This window comes from Strix aluco, chromosome 3, assembly GCF_031877795.1.
Source record: "Strix aluco isolate bStrAlu1 chromosome 3, bStrAlu1.hap1, whole genome shotgun sequence".
NCBI lineage: Eukaryota > Metazoa > Chordata > Aves > Strigiformes > Strigidae > Strix > Strix aluco.
In genome coordinates, this window is record NC_133933.1 from 3,021,844 (window position 1) to 3,038,367 (window position 16,524).

At 35.1% G+C, this 16,524-nt stretch overlaps 1 protein-coding gene across 15 annotated transcripts in view; it reads right to left on the minus strand.

Annotated features, from left to right (window-relative positions):
• Window positions 1-16,524, minus strand: part of USP34 (ubiquitin specific peptidase 34) — a 146,051-nt gene that overhangs the window by 62,238 nt on the left and 67,289 nt on the right. For all 15 annotated transcript variants that reach the window (XM_074817148.1, XM_074817140.1, XM_074817139.1 and 12 more), the window contains 15 exons: window positions 16,257-16,352; window positions 15,051-15,133; window positions 13,576-13,730; window positions 12,618-12,731; window positions 11,578-11,677; window positions 11,284-11,443; window positions 10,718-10,844; window positions 10,474-10,621; window positions 6,139-6,239; window positions 4,504-4,713; window positions 3,685-3,810; window positions 2,767-2,889; window positions 2,559-2,642; window positions 2,143-2,229; window positions 270-470 (listed from right to left, as the gene is read on the minus strand). In XM_074817148.1, the coding sequence (XP_074673249.1) occupies window positions 270-470; window positions 2,143-2,229; window positions 2,559-2,642; window positions 2,767-2,889; window positions 3,685-3,810; window positions 4,504-4,713; window positions 6,139-6,239; window positions 10,474-10,621; window positions 10,718-10,844; window positions 11,284-11,443; window positions 11,578-11,677; window positions 12,618-12,731; window positions 13,576-13,730; window positions 15,051-15,133; window positions 16,257-16,352 (1,915 nt within the window). The remainder of the gene's footprint in view (window positions 1-269; window positions 471-2,142; window positions 2,230-2,558; window positions 2,643-2,766; window positions 2,890-3,684; window positions 3,811-4,503; window positions 4,714-6,138; window positions 6,240-10,473; window positions 10,622-10,717; window positions 10,845-11,283; window positions 11,444-11,577; window positions 11,678-12,617; window positions 12,732-13,575; window positions 13,731-15,050; window positions 15,134-16,256; window positions 16,353-16,524) is intronic.

The window sequence follows — 16,524 nt, forward strand, 5'->3', positions numbered from 1 at the left end:
CAGAATCTAAGAAATCGGGATAAAGCACTGAAATTCTGACCTCCCAATTCATATGCTCACCAATCACCAAAAACCGCTTTGGTTCCAGCTTTTAAAACTGTTAGGTTTAAAGCAATTAAAATACCTTTTAGAGGAAACTAACATGTAAGATATAGATTATTTGTAGTAACTTTTCCACTACATTATTTTATTACCAAAATAAAGGCTTCACACAACAAAGGAGTAATTTTTCTGCAGATCACAAACTGGACACACTGTTTATCTCTTACCTCTGTTAAACGAGGTATATGAAGGCCCTTTGCATGGTCACTTGCAGTCTTCCTTGATTTGCCTGGCCACGTTCTTTTTCTGTGACTCTCTGCTACACCAGACCAGGCAAAGACATCATGGTAAGCTAAATCCAAATCTGAAGGGTCAACTGCAAACTGGCATATCAGCTTCAGCAAGCAAGCAAGACAGTCTAGCTGCCACTGTGAATAAAAAGAAAATGAATTTTTCCTTTTCTAGGGATTTATTTTACAAATAATTCTACACTTGTTATGGAATTCGAAATGAAAAGCTTAAGTAAGGTATAAAGGATAAACAGCTAGTACTTTAACTGGCAAAACCTCACCAGAACAGACAACAAAGAGGAAGATTATTTAAAAAGTTACTTCTTATAACAAGGACATTTTCATGATTTAGTCCTATTAACATGTGCATTCAAGACATTCTATTATTGAGTGCATGAAATAACACTGAGGAAATAGCACAGGAGGAAGCTCTAGAGTTAAGAGTCTTTCCTGCATTGTATTTAACTATAGCACAGAGTACTAAGTACAGCATGCAGAAGTGCTTTCAAATTGAATATATTTAACCATGCAGAGACAACAGATACTACTTCAAAAATACCAGCTCCACCAGAAGGTGTATTACAAGAGTAAAAGTAACAAAAAAAGAGCACCATGTCACAGCAACACATGAAGTAGGTTGGCTATCTAGCAACTGTACATGTAAGTGTTTGAGATTCTAAGTCAGGACTCTGTATTAAGGTACTTAGTTGTAGAATTTGTTACGACTTTGGCAGTGCTGTGAATGCTTTTTGGACAGACCAATAAAGGCAATCATACAAACTTTTGTTTATAAAGTGACTAGAGATGGACAACTTGTTTCTAATATTGAAATAATTTTAGAACAAATACATCAACATCAGTTTAAAACTATCAAACTTTTTATTAAAAGTATACCTGCCTTCATTTTAGTATTTCAGTAGCAGTCATCAGTTTTATATATACATATGCACGCTCGTTAATTTACTTTTTATGTACATATGACTCAGAGCTTGAGATGTTTCAATTTTTTTAAATCAAATGCCACAGAATTGAACATAGAAGAGAAAAATTAACTCTAACTAAAAAAGTTTTCATTCTGCTAAGAATTTAGCTCAAACTAGTAGTTGAATAATGATGAAAAAGACATTATATAAGAACGACTAATAATAATAACGTTCATTATTCAAAAGTGTCTTTATTAACACCATAGACACAACACTACCGCTTTTCTCTCAATGCCAACAAGGGGAAATGGTATTTCTCTGTCTCTTCAGAGGGAAAGATAATTAACAGATTACTGCTTTTAAAACAGACTATAATAGAAGTTTCCAAATAGCAACCTTCCCTAAAACAAGCAGAAAAAAAGGCAAAAATAAAGTACCTCCTTCTTGTTACACAAATTTTGACTTTTTAAAAAAAGTGTGACATGCAACAGTGTTATCAATGCAGTTGCAGTCATTCCTAAAGATCGGACCCAGGTTTCTTCCTCTAAGATGTTCCCATGATCTACAATTTCACATCCTACAAACTAGGATTTTTTTAAGATTAGACAAAAAATTAAACCAAAAATACACAGAAAAATACAAAAAGTGGTTTTAAAATATAAGGAAGCATAACTATGAAGACTTTTTTTAAAAAGATAATAAATTCTTCCAGGAATATAAAATATTCAAGAAAAGATGCCATTGCACAGACTCTGGTGGCTTCAATTACAGAATCCATTTATTTCACTTACTACAGAAAAGTAACTGTAACAAAGGCTGAAAGTAAGGAAAGTCTTTACAAGTGAGAGCTACGTTATTTTGGAGGAAAAGGGTGAATAAACACCTACCACAGTCCATGATTCCTGTTCTTTAGGTTCTAAGATTCCAGAATTGAAAATTTCTAGTAACTGTTGGAGCCCTCCAGCAGCAACAAACTGTAAGTATATTATGGAACCAAGGTGAAAAAAAGCAAATACAGATATACCACTAAGCTCAGTTAGATACCAACCTAAGCTTTATAAATCAATCAATCAATAAATCTGCTAAACTACTCAGCTGCGTATTTTATGAAAAACAAAAGAAATAGTAGTACACAACTATGACAAATTTACAGGCCTGATAACACAGAAAAACTTTAAAATGTTATACCTAAATTTAACATCAAAAACTCTAAGATAGATAATGTTTTAAATGGGTTTTCATTTTATATATTTTTTTAAAAAACCTGAATTAGGTATCACAGAATACTGTAGGAAAACCGAACCTTGCAGCTCCATGTGTTTTTACTGTTTTCTATTTGATCTTCACTCGAATCATCTGAGTCTGGGTAAAGATCACTGTAACTTCCCTAAAGATAAACAAGAATAATGCATTGTAAAAACAGTTAAATAATTAAAATACTATAAAATAACTCATCAATATATACTTTGGTTCAGGGAGAAAAACATATTCTGTGCAAGAAACTTGATTACCGTAGATTCACGTCTTATTCTCCTGTTGGGCTTTCCCAAAGCTTCAATAATTTCCAGAGCATACAAAAGTTTATGGGCACTTTTTATTCGCAGAAGATCCTTCCAGCTAAAGCCATCATTACCCTTAAAACATAAAAAAGACAGAAGACAATTAACACAATTATATGTAATGCTGACTTATCTAAAAAAATGCAAGGAGAGGATTTTTAAAGTGACATGGACAAATTATTTTCTTTTTAATTTCATCTATTAGCTAAAATCAGACAATTTCAGCGTATTTCTGTACATGAGTAACAAACTGAATAACGTGCATTCAGTAACGAAATTTGACTAAACCTCCAACATTATTATAAGCTAAGGTACACAGAATTTTAAAGCAGAGGAAGCCAAATGTTATACTCTAAATCGTAACTTCCACCAAAATTTTGATGCATGTGTCCATAAAGAATAGTAATATCTAAAAACTGATAATATATAATTTCAACAACTTTAAAAGAGGCAAAAGTTTCATCTATAGGCCAAGAAAACAACTAGGTAAGTACCCATGTTCTGAACTTGCAGAAGAGAGTATAAAAGAATTACTATCACAACAATAGTAATGTTAAAGAAGATGAAGAAACTGCTGTTTTAGTTCAAGCCAAAAGACTGTAGCAATTAGTATTGACTATCCTTTTCATTTATTAAATAATTTTTAAAAGAAAATATAAAATCAAACTTCGGGAACTAAGCTGACATCTCTGTTTAGTTTAATTTAATAAGAATTATTAGGTTTGTTTATAAGGTTTACTTGGGTCTCAGCATACTTAACATATTTACTATTTAACATTCCAATTTGGGGAAGACTCAACTAAAACACTAGACGCTAAAACATCCACGTATAATAGAGATAAACGTGTAAAATAAGCATTCTTTGTTCACCTGCTCATCTGAAATATTCTGGAATGCCTGCAACATATTAGGGCACGTTGGCAGAAGCATTAACAGTTCCCAGACACGTCTGGATAAGTTTTCTGCATGGAGATGGAGTTCTTCACACCTTGCACTCTGACAAACCATAGAACAACCATTCTTATTGTGAATTTCATTGTGAAAGTAAGATTGCAAAGTCCAAAAATTTATTTATTCTTCATGAAGATGCTGTTTCCTATCTAATGTAAATCCATAAACAGAACATGATAGTTGAAGTCTCACTGAGCCCCCAAGAAACTAAGACACGTTATCTTTACAGCGTATCACATACTTTGAAATATTTGAGTGTAAACAGAACATAAACTACTGGTTTGAATATACTAGTGGTTATTTAATTTCCCACAAGCTAACGATGGCATATAAGACATAAAGCTTGAGTTTTTTGAAATAAAACCATTACAAATCTTTCTTCAAGCCAATTCCTATTATAGTGACCACATCTATTTAAATGATCAATATTCTTTCTTAAGAACTACGTTTTTATAGCTTCTACAATATTTAGAACATTTAAAATATATCAGAACAATGTTGTTAAGAAAATCAGAAAAAACACGATAATGATTATACCATACATGAAATATGAATATACAGACAACAAGCAAGTCTAGCAACTGGAGGGGGAAGGACCGAGCGAGCAGCTGCATGGTGCTCAGTTGCCCTCTGGGCTCAAACCACGACAAATACACAAGAAATAGGCTAGATAGGAAAAATAGATCCAATTAAATAAGACTTAAATGTAATTATTCTAATAAAATTATTCTAAATTACCTCACTATCTTCCATAGCCACTTCTCCAGATGGAGGCTTAAAAGAGGCAAGCATCTCTAACAAATCAAAAAGGGTGGTAAGATGAGGTTCTTGCAGGAGTAAAAGCATTGGAATGTTGTCCTTCTGAGGAGGAGGTAGGCAGGATGCTGGAAGCTGAACACCTTCACCTTTACGTTCTCTCCTTGGTGCGCCCAGGGATACAAACACCATCTAGAAACAGAGAGAAACGACAAGGAGGAGAGAGACAAATTTAAAAATGAATATGCTAAACCATGGTACGTTTTCAACAGGATCATAATTAAGAAATTAAAAATACATCGATATCTTTGTTGTCAAATCTTTACTGAGCAGCATTTTGAACAACTGCCATAATTAAAGCTTGGTTTTGCTTTCACTTAAGGCATTCATGGTGTACTTGCATACATTGCTGTTACAGTAGACAGTCGTGTTTCCTTGTACCTCATCCCTTATTTTGCCATTCAGACTGAGGAGACTCTAGTACTGGTCTGACTTCTCAGTACATTAATGAAACAGCACAACTAATCCCGAGGAAAAATGAAACAAATTGGCTCAAAGGACCAGAGGAATGCTAGCAAGGGCGTAGCAGCACAAATAGCAGTGTGGTTGGAAAAGCAGACATTTGTTATACTGGCATAAGCCATTCTCAGATGAACTGTTCCTACTGACGAGTTATCACCTCCATGTATTGATCACACCCAGCTACTGCTCCTTCAAATTCTGCAAACATAAGAATTCATCTGATTGCTGAATCTGAATTAATCTGAAATTCTGTAAAACAATCTATATTAGTAAGAACAAAATTATTTTAAAAAATGGTTTTACTTTTGAATTAACCCAATGTATTTAGCAAAAAGAAATAACGAACCATCAAAGACGCAGTCCAACAGATCATCTGATCTGGAACTGCAGGAGTCAAGACAGACTAACTGCTACAATTGCTAACAGCCAGCAACGGCGCATGTAAGCACATGAGCCAGTAATAATCCTTCTAAAAGGATGTTAGCAGATCCCTAAAGGTGTGCAGTATGAGCTTTCCTTTAGAAAGGAAGAATGTATGTGATGATCTGCTAGTACATTTTGTTACAGTCCCACCTCCCCTTCCACCAACAGTCGTGATGCCATTCGCACTTATACAAATCACATCAGGCTTTTCCACACTGTTGACAGATGGGCATTAAAAAAATACTTCAGATTTAACCTGTGAAAGGAGAGAGCTAGTCACTGTTACTATGGAATTAGTAAGTGTTCAACAATTCAGACAGAATGTGGGTATTTGATTCTGTTTTCACTGGTCTCTTGTTTTCTTCGATGAATGAAAAAACATGAAATTTTTCTTTTATTCCTAGAATTTTCACATCTGCTAACATCACTAGAGTTAGGCTTTTAAAATTATTAATTATTTTGAAGACTGACAGCAGCAAGGACAAACAGCATCAGTTTGAGCTTGCTGGAGGCATGTATTGGATAGCATGATACAACCAGTTTCAGAAAACTACAGGATACTCCTGAAGAAAAGTATACCTTCCACCACCACGACATATATCAGCTGGAGAAGACAAAAGCCACATATCAAACAATCTTTTTCAGTGACTGCTATCTATATGCTAGTAATACCTGCATATCCTTAAAACCCAATTCATGAAGCGTTTTTTCATCATAATCAGTTGTCAGTTCATGCCCAGATGAAATCATTCTCACAGGTCCCATGAGGCCACCTAGGGTAAAAACAAATTTCAGTACATTTCTGGAATCGTAGTTTCATTTTCTAATGAGAGTGCTAAGACTTAGTTTTAATAATATACCCTTCAGTAGCAATTAAAACGAGGAAAAAACTTAATGCAATTTCCTTACAAAAAAGTAGTTATTACCTTAAACTAAATTTATGCATGTATTCAGAAATAATCTTTTCAATAACAGTTCACCCAACCTTGCAGTGAAAAGTGTTCACAATACAGATTAAAATATGCCTTCCATATTCTGTAGAAAATTATGCTATGCAGAGAAGGATAATGGAAAATGATTGTGATCATCAACAAAGTCCCTCCGTACCGCACACCTGTGATAAAGTCAGCGAAGGCAAAGAAGCAATGATTAATCTTGCTTAAATGTAAGCTGAAACTGAAGATGTCATACACTTCAGAAAGGAAGAACTGAGAACACCCTTCAAAGAATTCTCAGCATTGAACAAGAGATCTGAATAATCAAAAGATTAAGAATTTCACTTCATTTGGCGCAGACAGTCAAGCAGTAACCAAGAATTACAATGCACAATGACTTTACACCTGAGAGTACTCATACAGTTCTAACCACCAATTCTGCTGCACAAAGATATTTGTCACGGATTGAAATTTGCTACACATTCCAGCCACTGTTCTTGTAAGTACCACTCTTCTCAACACTAGGCCCTGATCCCCCATACCAGTGAAGAGCAGCCTTACATTGCCGCTGTACTTCACCACGGGGATTTCAATGAGGCTTCTTCAGAAAATCATATTTTTTTGAACCTCTTGCAGAAATCCTGGAAAGTACTCAGAGTTCTGTAACCTCAAAATGCTTCGAAACAGTCTATTACCTCGCTATAGGAACACAGTACTCAAAGACACGGGTTAAAACAAAACCAAAAAAAAACCCCCTATGTATACACATCGAACTTAAACTTCATTCTTTCACTGCCATCAAGACATGCACAGTGTAGTGTACACGCCGTCAGCCTGCTGCTTCTGGTAAATACTGAAAGCCCATCATCTGCGGTCTGCAGCCACACAGTCTCTGCTGATGTATGTGCACAGTAAATCCAGGTGATGCTTTCCAAAACCAGCTGAGATACACAGCCAAGTGCTGGTATTTCCAAACTAGAGCAGTCCAGTGAGATGTACACACAGTAACTTTGATGGGACTGCCAGATAAATGAAGGTATCGGGCAAATACAGATGATCCTCAAATTCTTCCCACACAAAATTTCTAGGATGTTCTTGGGAAAAACTGGATAGACAGCAGCCCTCCAAAGACATCTGTCAATTACCAATAAAACCATGGAAGTTTTATACAGAGTTGGGAATAATCTCACATATCTATCACTGTTCCCCCATCCTCCTCAGCTGGCTGCTTTGAAACTTATCAGTGCAGTCAGACAAAATAATTTCAAAGAGATGGAGGCAGGCTAATACATCACCCAGAAAAATAATACAGAAACCTACCACTCCCTGCACTTCAGTAAACTTGTAACAGATTTCAGATGAAAGAATACAAAAAACAACTTGAGTGAGAAGCAAATGCAATTCACACTTCTCTGAGCAATGCAGATTTCAAATGAGCAAGAGATGTTACAAAAGGTATTGGGACCTCAGAAGAATTATGTGGTAAATGTCTGGTAAACGGGAAAAAAAAATATTAAGGTTATTGTAGTGAAAAAAAATAAAAAGGAACATTCAATAAATGTGAATGCATCTACTACTTAGAGATACATTCCCCAAGTTCTGGGGCTGGTGGGCATTCTGGCATATTCCTTTGACAGAAGCATTATGGTAAAATCATCAGAAATGTATCTGTAACTAATAAATGCTTTGAGGTTCTTTCAGCCCATCTCAGAACCTGCAGCTTCATTTTCCAAAATAACAGTTACCTCACTTCCATAACAATCTGTTTAACATTAATTTTCAGTGTCTTCATCTTCTTAAACTAAATTTCCTTTTAAGACCACAGGTGTTAGGTGGGAGATGTACACAGTCGTGAAAAGGCAAACAGGAGTGCTGAAGGAGGCCAACAGCATAAGAAAGTGCCAGTCACAGAAAGCAACAGATCAAACCCATAAAAAGAAGTTAAAAAAAAAACCCTGCAAGTTTGTAATTCCAAGAGCCAAAAGTTGATACAAATATTCTGTTATCTCTATCTATTTAGTGAAATTGAAATCCCACCTGAGAAAACAACTAAAAACCGATTAAGGACAATGAGATTTAGCACTATCAGGAAAAGGCAAGAGAAAAACTTGTCCTGTGATATCACGAGCCTTTAGTTTTTACGGGAATTTGATAAACTCTGCTCAGATTTCTAGCTCAGCTGATGAAATAATTGCCATTTCACATTCCTAACCAGGAACTGCTTTTTGTTGTAGATTAACTAATACAGGTATATTAAAATGGACATAGTAAAAGGTCACTGAGACACGAGGTGTGCACTATGTACTTTACAATACATGGCCCCTGTGATACAGAATGACCCAAGTGTAAACAGTCAATACACTGAACCATAATTCACAGAGATCTTTTGTGACCAACCCAATGTTATTAGAAAGTCCTTCCTTTTTTAACCTATACAAAACAGTCCCCAAAATAGGCTACAGATGAGTAAAACTACAGGTTTTAACCACAAGTCTCAGTTTCAGTACTATCTTCTCAAAATTAGCAGTTGAAAAGTCAAAATCATGTGACTAGATTATTCCAAACACATGGTGGTATGCAGAGAACAATGCAGACACACCTTCAGGAGTTTGGTTAATAAGAAATTTAGCCTATTACAGGATTTTATACATCTATCAGCCAACACAGGTATCAATTACAAGACAAAGCACTTAGAGTCATTAATACAGGTTTTAAACCTAGGAAAGCACACTGGGTTTATTAATCGACAGATACAAATTTTATGATTCTCCTTTTTCCCATAGTTATGGTATGTTAATAATTAGTGTAATAAACACAGAAAAAAAAGACATCCACAGAAAGCATACAAAATTATGGATATCAGCACAGACACAAAAGACATAGTACATATGTAACATGACTGAACTGCAGCTGCTGTAGGACTGTAATCCTGAATTTTCTGAATCATGTGTTTCTAAAATCCCAGCTAAAACAAAGATAAAAATTTCTGCTATGTGGCTCTACTTGGTGAAATACAAGATAGTTTCTTCACTAAAACAGCTTCCGAAAAGGGGCTGGAAAAGGTTTTCACAAAGAAGGTAATTAAGATGTCTAAAATTCAGTCTGGTTTACTGACAGTGTGTCTCATTAAAACACTTTTTTTTTTAAGTTGTTAAACTATGAAAAGAAAGTCAGATTCATGTTTATGCATATCCTAATGGTCAGTCGTGTTGGAAAAAGATGTTCATGGACCGAATTTGTTCCGATCGTGTGCATTACATGCTAACTCTTGCTCATAATGAGAAAGAAAGAAAACAAGAAAACATTGAGAAGATAATTCAGAAAACAGTAACATCTTGAACAGCAATAACTGAGAAAATAGCATCAGTAGGATTTAGAAAATGTCTTCTTCCTAAAGGAGAAAGCAGAGACTTTCATTCACTCAAAAAAACAGATAAAGAAAGGGAATGACAACAGGATGCATATTCTTCACACTGTAAGCAAGCAATGACCATCTCAGGAGCAAGGTGACATACCAAACTAAGAACATCAAAAGAAGATGAATGGTCATCTTTGCTACAGGATGATCATAAATTAAAAAGCAGTTGCAGGAGTAAGGAAAGTCTTACACCTGACTGGAATACAAGTACGTAGGATATAAATTATGAATATGAATTACAGCTTCAAATTCTGAATCAACGGCAGAGCCAGAAACGTATAGATTTCACAAAACACAGAATAAGGTTCTACGTAACAGAATCTCCAAATTACAGAAAACAAAATAATTAATTAAAGCAACAGTGAGAAGAAAAATTATGTGGGGTGAAGTCCATTGAGACTTTGAGCTTGGCTAGATCTAAGGACTTTTGGCAGATCTACATTTTCTTTGCTATTCCAAATAAATGGTAGTGCTTAAGAAACAACACAATTAAACGCAAGGGTCATGCTAACTATCACTACAGCTAGAAGAAAATAAATCATAATGCTTGCTTATTTAGGGTATCTGGGGAAGAAAAAGACCTTAATCTTCTAAGCTCTAAATGGATGAACCCTTGTAAGGGCAAAAACCACAGGTATGAGTACTATAGCTTACCAGGGAAATCCCCTTTGCGGCTGCTTTGGCCAAACTCCTGAAGCTGTGCTTGTTGATTTATCTGCTCCTTCTGCAAATTTTCGTACCAATGGGTGACTTCTGCCCGTAGATCAGCCACCTGATCACTAGGATACATTTCTATAGTCATCTGAAATAAAACAGGTATTTTATTTTTCAAAGCACACAATGGACTTACTGAAGTTTAACAATGTAGGACATACTTGTAAAAGGGCTTTTAACTTACCTTGTCGGGAAGTCCAGCTGGCTGACACACAATTCTTAGCGGTAGTGACTGTTTGTCACTCAGAGCTTTCAAGTGACTGCTGATACCAGTGCCTTCAATCTGCCACTGTCTCAGATGATACGCAAACCTTAAGCAGCAGGTAAAAATATTGAAAAAGTATTTTTGTCAAAACCTATTTAACACAAATGTTTGCTAAACCATGAGCGGAAAGGCAAAACTTGCCCATTTATTCACTGTTTGTTTGGTTTTTTTCAAATTAAGAGGAAAGTTATTGATATTCTCACTATTTTTCAAATAAAACTAAACTTTAAAGAAGTTTCTTTGGTGAGGAATGGGGAAACATGACCCACATCCATACACATTTATACAAGGACATGGGCCAACTCTGGTAACTGTTTAAACTTTATATATTACCTTTCAGAATTATCCACTACTGTCTTGTCTTTACACAAAGAAAAACAAAGAAACTATCACTTCAATTAATAACAACTCATAACCCAATCATCATTACAGTAAGAGGAACAGAAATAAATTCTTCATCCAAATATATCAATAGAGCTATTTACCTTCTCCTAAAAGCCTCCAGGTGTGTCTTCAGCATTAAGAGTCCTCTTTCAATAATGGTCAGACTTGAATGTGAGTCTTGCTCAAGGTTACTAGAAGCTATCATCAGACTCTCCATACACTTGCTAATAAATTCCTGCTCTTTTTCCAGACCAGTTTTACCTGTAATATCAGTTAAAGTAAACTGTATATGCACAGCTTTGAGACTACGCATTTTAATACTAAGAATAAATAGAGGATAATGCTTGATATTCTTTAAAACATTTAAAACCGGAAACAAAAATAAAAATTCATACCATTGATATAGTAAGAGTTGATATACTGGATAGCCGCTCGACTGACATCACCAGACTGTGCTCTTAAAGCAATACCCCAGAACTGGTCCATGCCACACAGCTGTTTTGGCAAAAGCAAAACAAACACAGAAACAAAACACTGCCTCATTATTTTACTGGGAGTGATGGTCTTCTGACCTGAGACACTTTATTTGGCTCTTGATGCAATTACTAAAATATCCCTGTTTTAACTCTGCTTCAGCTCTCACCACTGCACACATCGATTACTATGAAATTCTAACTTTCACAGAAATATTTTCATACTTTGAAGCATGAGGAGAACTGGTTAAAATTCAAGAATGAATTTTCATTTTTGACAAACAGGAATGCTTTTAAATGAAGCCTTAAAACCACAACTATTATTGCTACTGATTGCAAGAATAGGAATATTAAAAATTGCCTCAAATCAATTTCCAGATTATCCTACATATCATTTTGTTTTTAAGACAATTTCTTTGTATAAAAAAACTACAGAAGAAAAACTTCTAAAGCACACATATGTAAACTGAGATGCATTTCACAACAGATTTTTAGCCAGAATTAAACATGCCTAATAGAATGTCATCTGAATCTTCTTATTATAAAAGTAAATGTTACAAACCCATCCTTTAAACACAATAGTGGATGCAGTTCAGTCATGCTAAGAATATGATAAACTGCACAAAGATATGCAGGCAACCGGTATCACTTTCTTTATGGTTTCCTAGCTCTACCTCTAGACACAAAAGCCACACATGCTCAAAGCAGTCAGGATCATTGGCCTCTTATTTCCATTTCACTGCCCCATATTTGGAACTTTTTGAGTCCTAAGCTCCCAGGGCTCCCCTCAAGGCAGTAATCTGTACAGACCCCACCACTAAGGGCTGTGGCATTACTATCTCAAACCAGGAAACAATATTCAAGCCAGTAAGGTCTCAAGAGATACACCGTTGCAGATAGGTAATTTAACTTTCCCCTTCCCTCAGAAAGAAACAAAACATGAGCACAGAATCTAGGCTTACCTCCGAGTTTGAGCCACCATCATATGCACTAGTAGCTAATCGAGCCAAATTACACAAATGCTGGAAGAGGTTTAGGCCAGTCATACTAATAGTTTCAGGTTTTAGTTGTGGCATCTAAATAAAATGAATGCACTTTAGTATGGAAAAAAAAAATTCAGTGATGGAACGGATAGCAATTACAGGGTATATATTTCATTAGCACAGAAAAACATCATTGTTACTAACAATCATACTCAAATATAGTAGATCAATTAAAATTTATTCTTGCAAAACATCACACTCTGAATTTTATATACAATACAAAAAATCAACTATAAGTGGCTTAAACTTCTTTACCACTGATCTGGACTGTAACAGTGCAGAAGGAACGAAAATTATTATTGTAACATTAGCTGCTTAACTTATCAACAGCAGGACAATTTGTTAGCTTACAAAACTAGACAAAAAACTGTAACCTTGAAAAACAACTAGACTACAAGAATTATTGCACAATCTATCCGTTTTGTAACATCATCTGCTGGAATGGATGGGACCCTTGCAAAAAGCTCTACTGCTGCATGTTCGTATTTTCAGTGGATGTATTGATGAGATTTGTACACCCCTCCCAAAAAGAGGAAAAAGTAACTTTTTTAGTCAGGTAACCAAGGTATATATCCTAAAGGAAAGTGCAGTTTTGGGTGGCTTTTTTTTTCAAATTGAAACAAAGTACTACCTAGCTTCAGATACAACACATAGGCTATTTGCAAAGAAACACTCAAGTAAATATTAGTGTGAAAAGAATTCAGCCAATCCGTTCCCCTCTCCAAGCAGAGAAAAACCACTGCATGACAAGTGGGGCCCTCACAGACTACTGAAGACGTATTTTTCATAAAAACCATTTTAAATATATTAAATAGTGCTGATATGGAAAGGAACAGTTTTACTAGAATTATACGGTTGCAATTAACTCTCGACATACCTTTTCCAAAAAAAGATGCTTATAAGTCTCCATACCCATAGCATGCTGATCTTTACTTCGTACTTGATTTAAGAACCAGTGTAGTGCATCATCGTAACATTCAGAATCTTCTACTAAGCAGTGCCACAATATATCCACTTGTTCTAAACTCAACCCTAAAATTAGGGAAGTATATTTAACTACTCCTTTATAACAGCAAATGTATAGCAATATTCTACAAAACCCAAGAATACAAACAGAAAAATCAGAACAAGTTTTGTGAGGACAGAAGTTTTCTGAAACAAAAGAAGAAAAACGCACTGCCTACCAATTAGGAATCATACACTTTTCCCCTTTCAGAGCAGGCAATCAGCTACAGGTTTTGGTCACTAGTGCTGTCAGTTGTTACTAAACCAAGGAGTTAACAATGACCTGGGACCTCATACAAAACTGCAGGTTGTTTCTCAGTTCATTCTCAGTAATTACTGGGCACAACCCAGAGTCCAGCTTTGAGCTGAGTATTGAGACTGTGGCTGAAAATAGTATCTCTGTAACTATTTCATTGCTTCTCCTCTCAAGAGGACAGTAGCTTTATTTTCTTAGCTGGCATATAACCATTTGTGATCTCAACAAATTTCTTTAAAAAGAACATGGCTACCCTACCAAGAATAGCAAATACAGTGTTACAAGTTTTTTTTCCTCTTGACTATAGATATTCTCATTCCTTCCTGTACTCGAATAACCAGAGGGACAAGCCATGCATTGTATGTCAACTCTGACGACCTATAGAGACTACCCAAGTGACTCCTCCCTTCAATCATTTTAATAAATGACCTCAATATACCATCAGCTCCAAGTCTGTACAGAGCTGATGCTGAAAGCTATTAGTTCACAAGGGCTTAAGAAGAGAATGGCCAAAAGAATTTATGGAAGGGAAAGGCACCAAGAGTTACTAAAACACAGAAAATTATGTTCAATTTTGAATTCCATCAGCCACATCAAAAGATTTCCATTTTTAACCTTTTAGAGTGAAAAGATTTCAGCACCTGTACAGATCAAGCATCATACAGAATATTACTCTTGCAAAAGTGTAAATGAACTTCTGACAGGCTTAAAATATAAAGAATTACTCCTTTTTGTATCACAACTTACAGTGCACTCCAGTAAAAGATCCCTAGGAAAATTATGGACATGATCCAAAACCCACAAATACAAAATATATCTTCATTTCGGTAATTACTACAATCCCACTATTCAGAAAAACTGAAGCACACAGAACATAAAAATTTGTTTTCACAGAATGGCAATAGAATCTAAACTCCAATGTTGGTTCTGTGTTTTCATCAAAAAATCTTCCTTCTTTTGGAAGAGTATCAGAGATTACTTTAAATTGTCTGTTTAAAGTATCGTATTTACTTAAGCTAACATTGCTTATTAAGAACTATGTGAGCCTTGCTATGAGGTGCTTCTCTGATAAGGTAACCTCAAATACTTACTGAAATGATCTGGTGATCCTAGAGTTGAAAATACACATGTCAGGAATTGAAGACGAACCTGAACTTCTGCACTGTGGCTGTACCTAAAATTTAGATGTGTATAAAAATAGAAGTTTATTTAATAATTTATTGCCATAACTTTTTTTCCCATTCATACATGTGTCTCTTAAAAGCATAAGTAATTTTTTTGTAGTAAGTTTCTTCCTGAACTTCTAGTTCAGTATGTAGTCTAGAGTCCAGCTGTACACATTACAGAACCACACCAAACAAATGGAATGACATACTAGTCATTACTAGATAAGGTACTTTTTTGGATGTTTTTTTGAGGGGGTGGGAATGGGTTTTTTTGGCATACGGTCCAATTCAAGTGGATCCTTTTGTCATTAGCACCTTGCAGAATCTGACCTTAATTTTTTCCCTAACTTGGAAAATGCTGGTATTTCTACCCTGAATTTCCAATCCCAGCTGATATTCTTTATAAAAATATTTTCATAATTTACATAAAAATATTAACTTTGTTTCTATTTATAAGGTAGAAGCTTAATGGTCAAAGGATCATAACAATGTATCATTTTGCCTGAATCTAACGCAATTCACCCCACTCCTAAACAGCTTTTGAAGTAATTTCTCACTAGAGCAATGTCCAATACAAATGAGAACGATGAAGTAAACATTTGACCCATACATAGCAACATTTTTCAGTTGTGGATGCTCATATTTACAGATTGACTTTGACATCTGTCAAAACATGAATAGTCTATTCCTCCAGGACTGGGAAGCTAGAAATTGTATCGCTTGTGTATATACACCTAATTTTAATCATACAGATTGGAAAGTATGGATGAATATGTTAAACAGAAAAAAACTACTGCAAAGGTTAACGATAACAGATTTTAAAAAGAAAACATTTGAATAGTTTTATGATATGAAATCACTTTAAACTGATTTGAATATATAAAATCGTCATGTTTTATTTGTAAGCAAATATTCAACATGTCTAACAAAAATGACATGAGTGTTGGGTTTTTTTAAGGAAAAGGAAGCTATTTAAAATGTTACAGTTTTTACAGACCTTTGTCTCCCTAAGCATGTAATGTCCCTATAGAAAGTATTTATTTACAAAAACACATCAGAAGCACCCGAAGAGAAGCCGAAAAGAAACGTTTAAAAACATAAAATATCACTCAAAGTCAGTTGTGTACTTACAATGCATGTTTATGTCGTCCTTCCCTGACTGCCTGAATGTAGTGTACCAAATTATCAAAGAAAAGTTTCATCATATTAAGTTCCTTTTCTGCCCACCTGTGTCAATTTAAAGGGCAGAAAGTATTATGGTTTGCTTAAAAAGATCAGAAAAGCTACAGAAATTAGACAGGTATTACAGGAAAATTGCATACACCTAAAACCAAAGTAAACATTCAATATTCCTTCTGAATATGAATTCAAGAGTATTTTCCAGCACAGTATTCTCTTC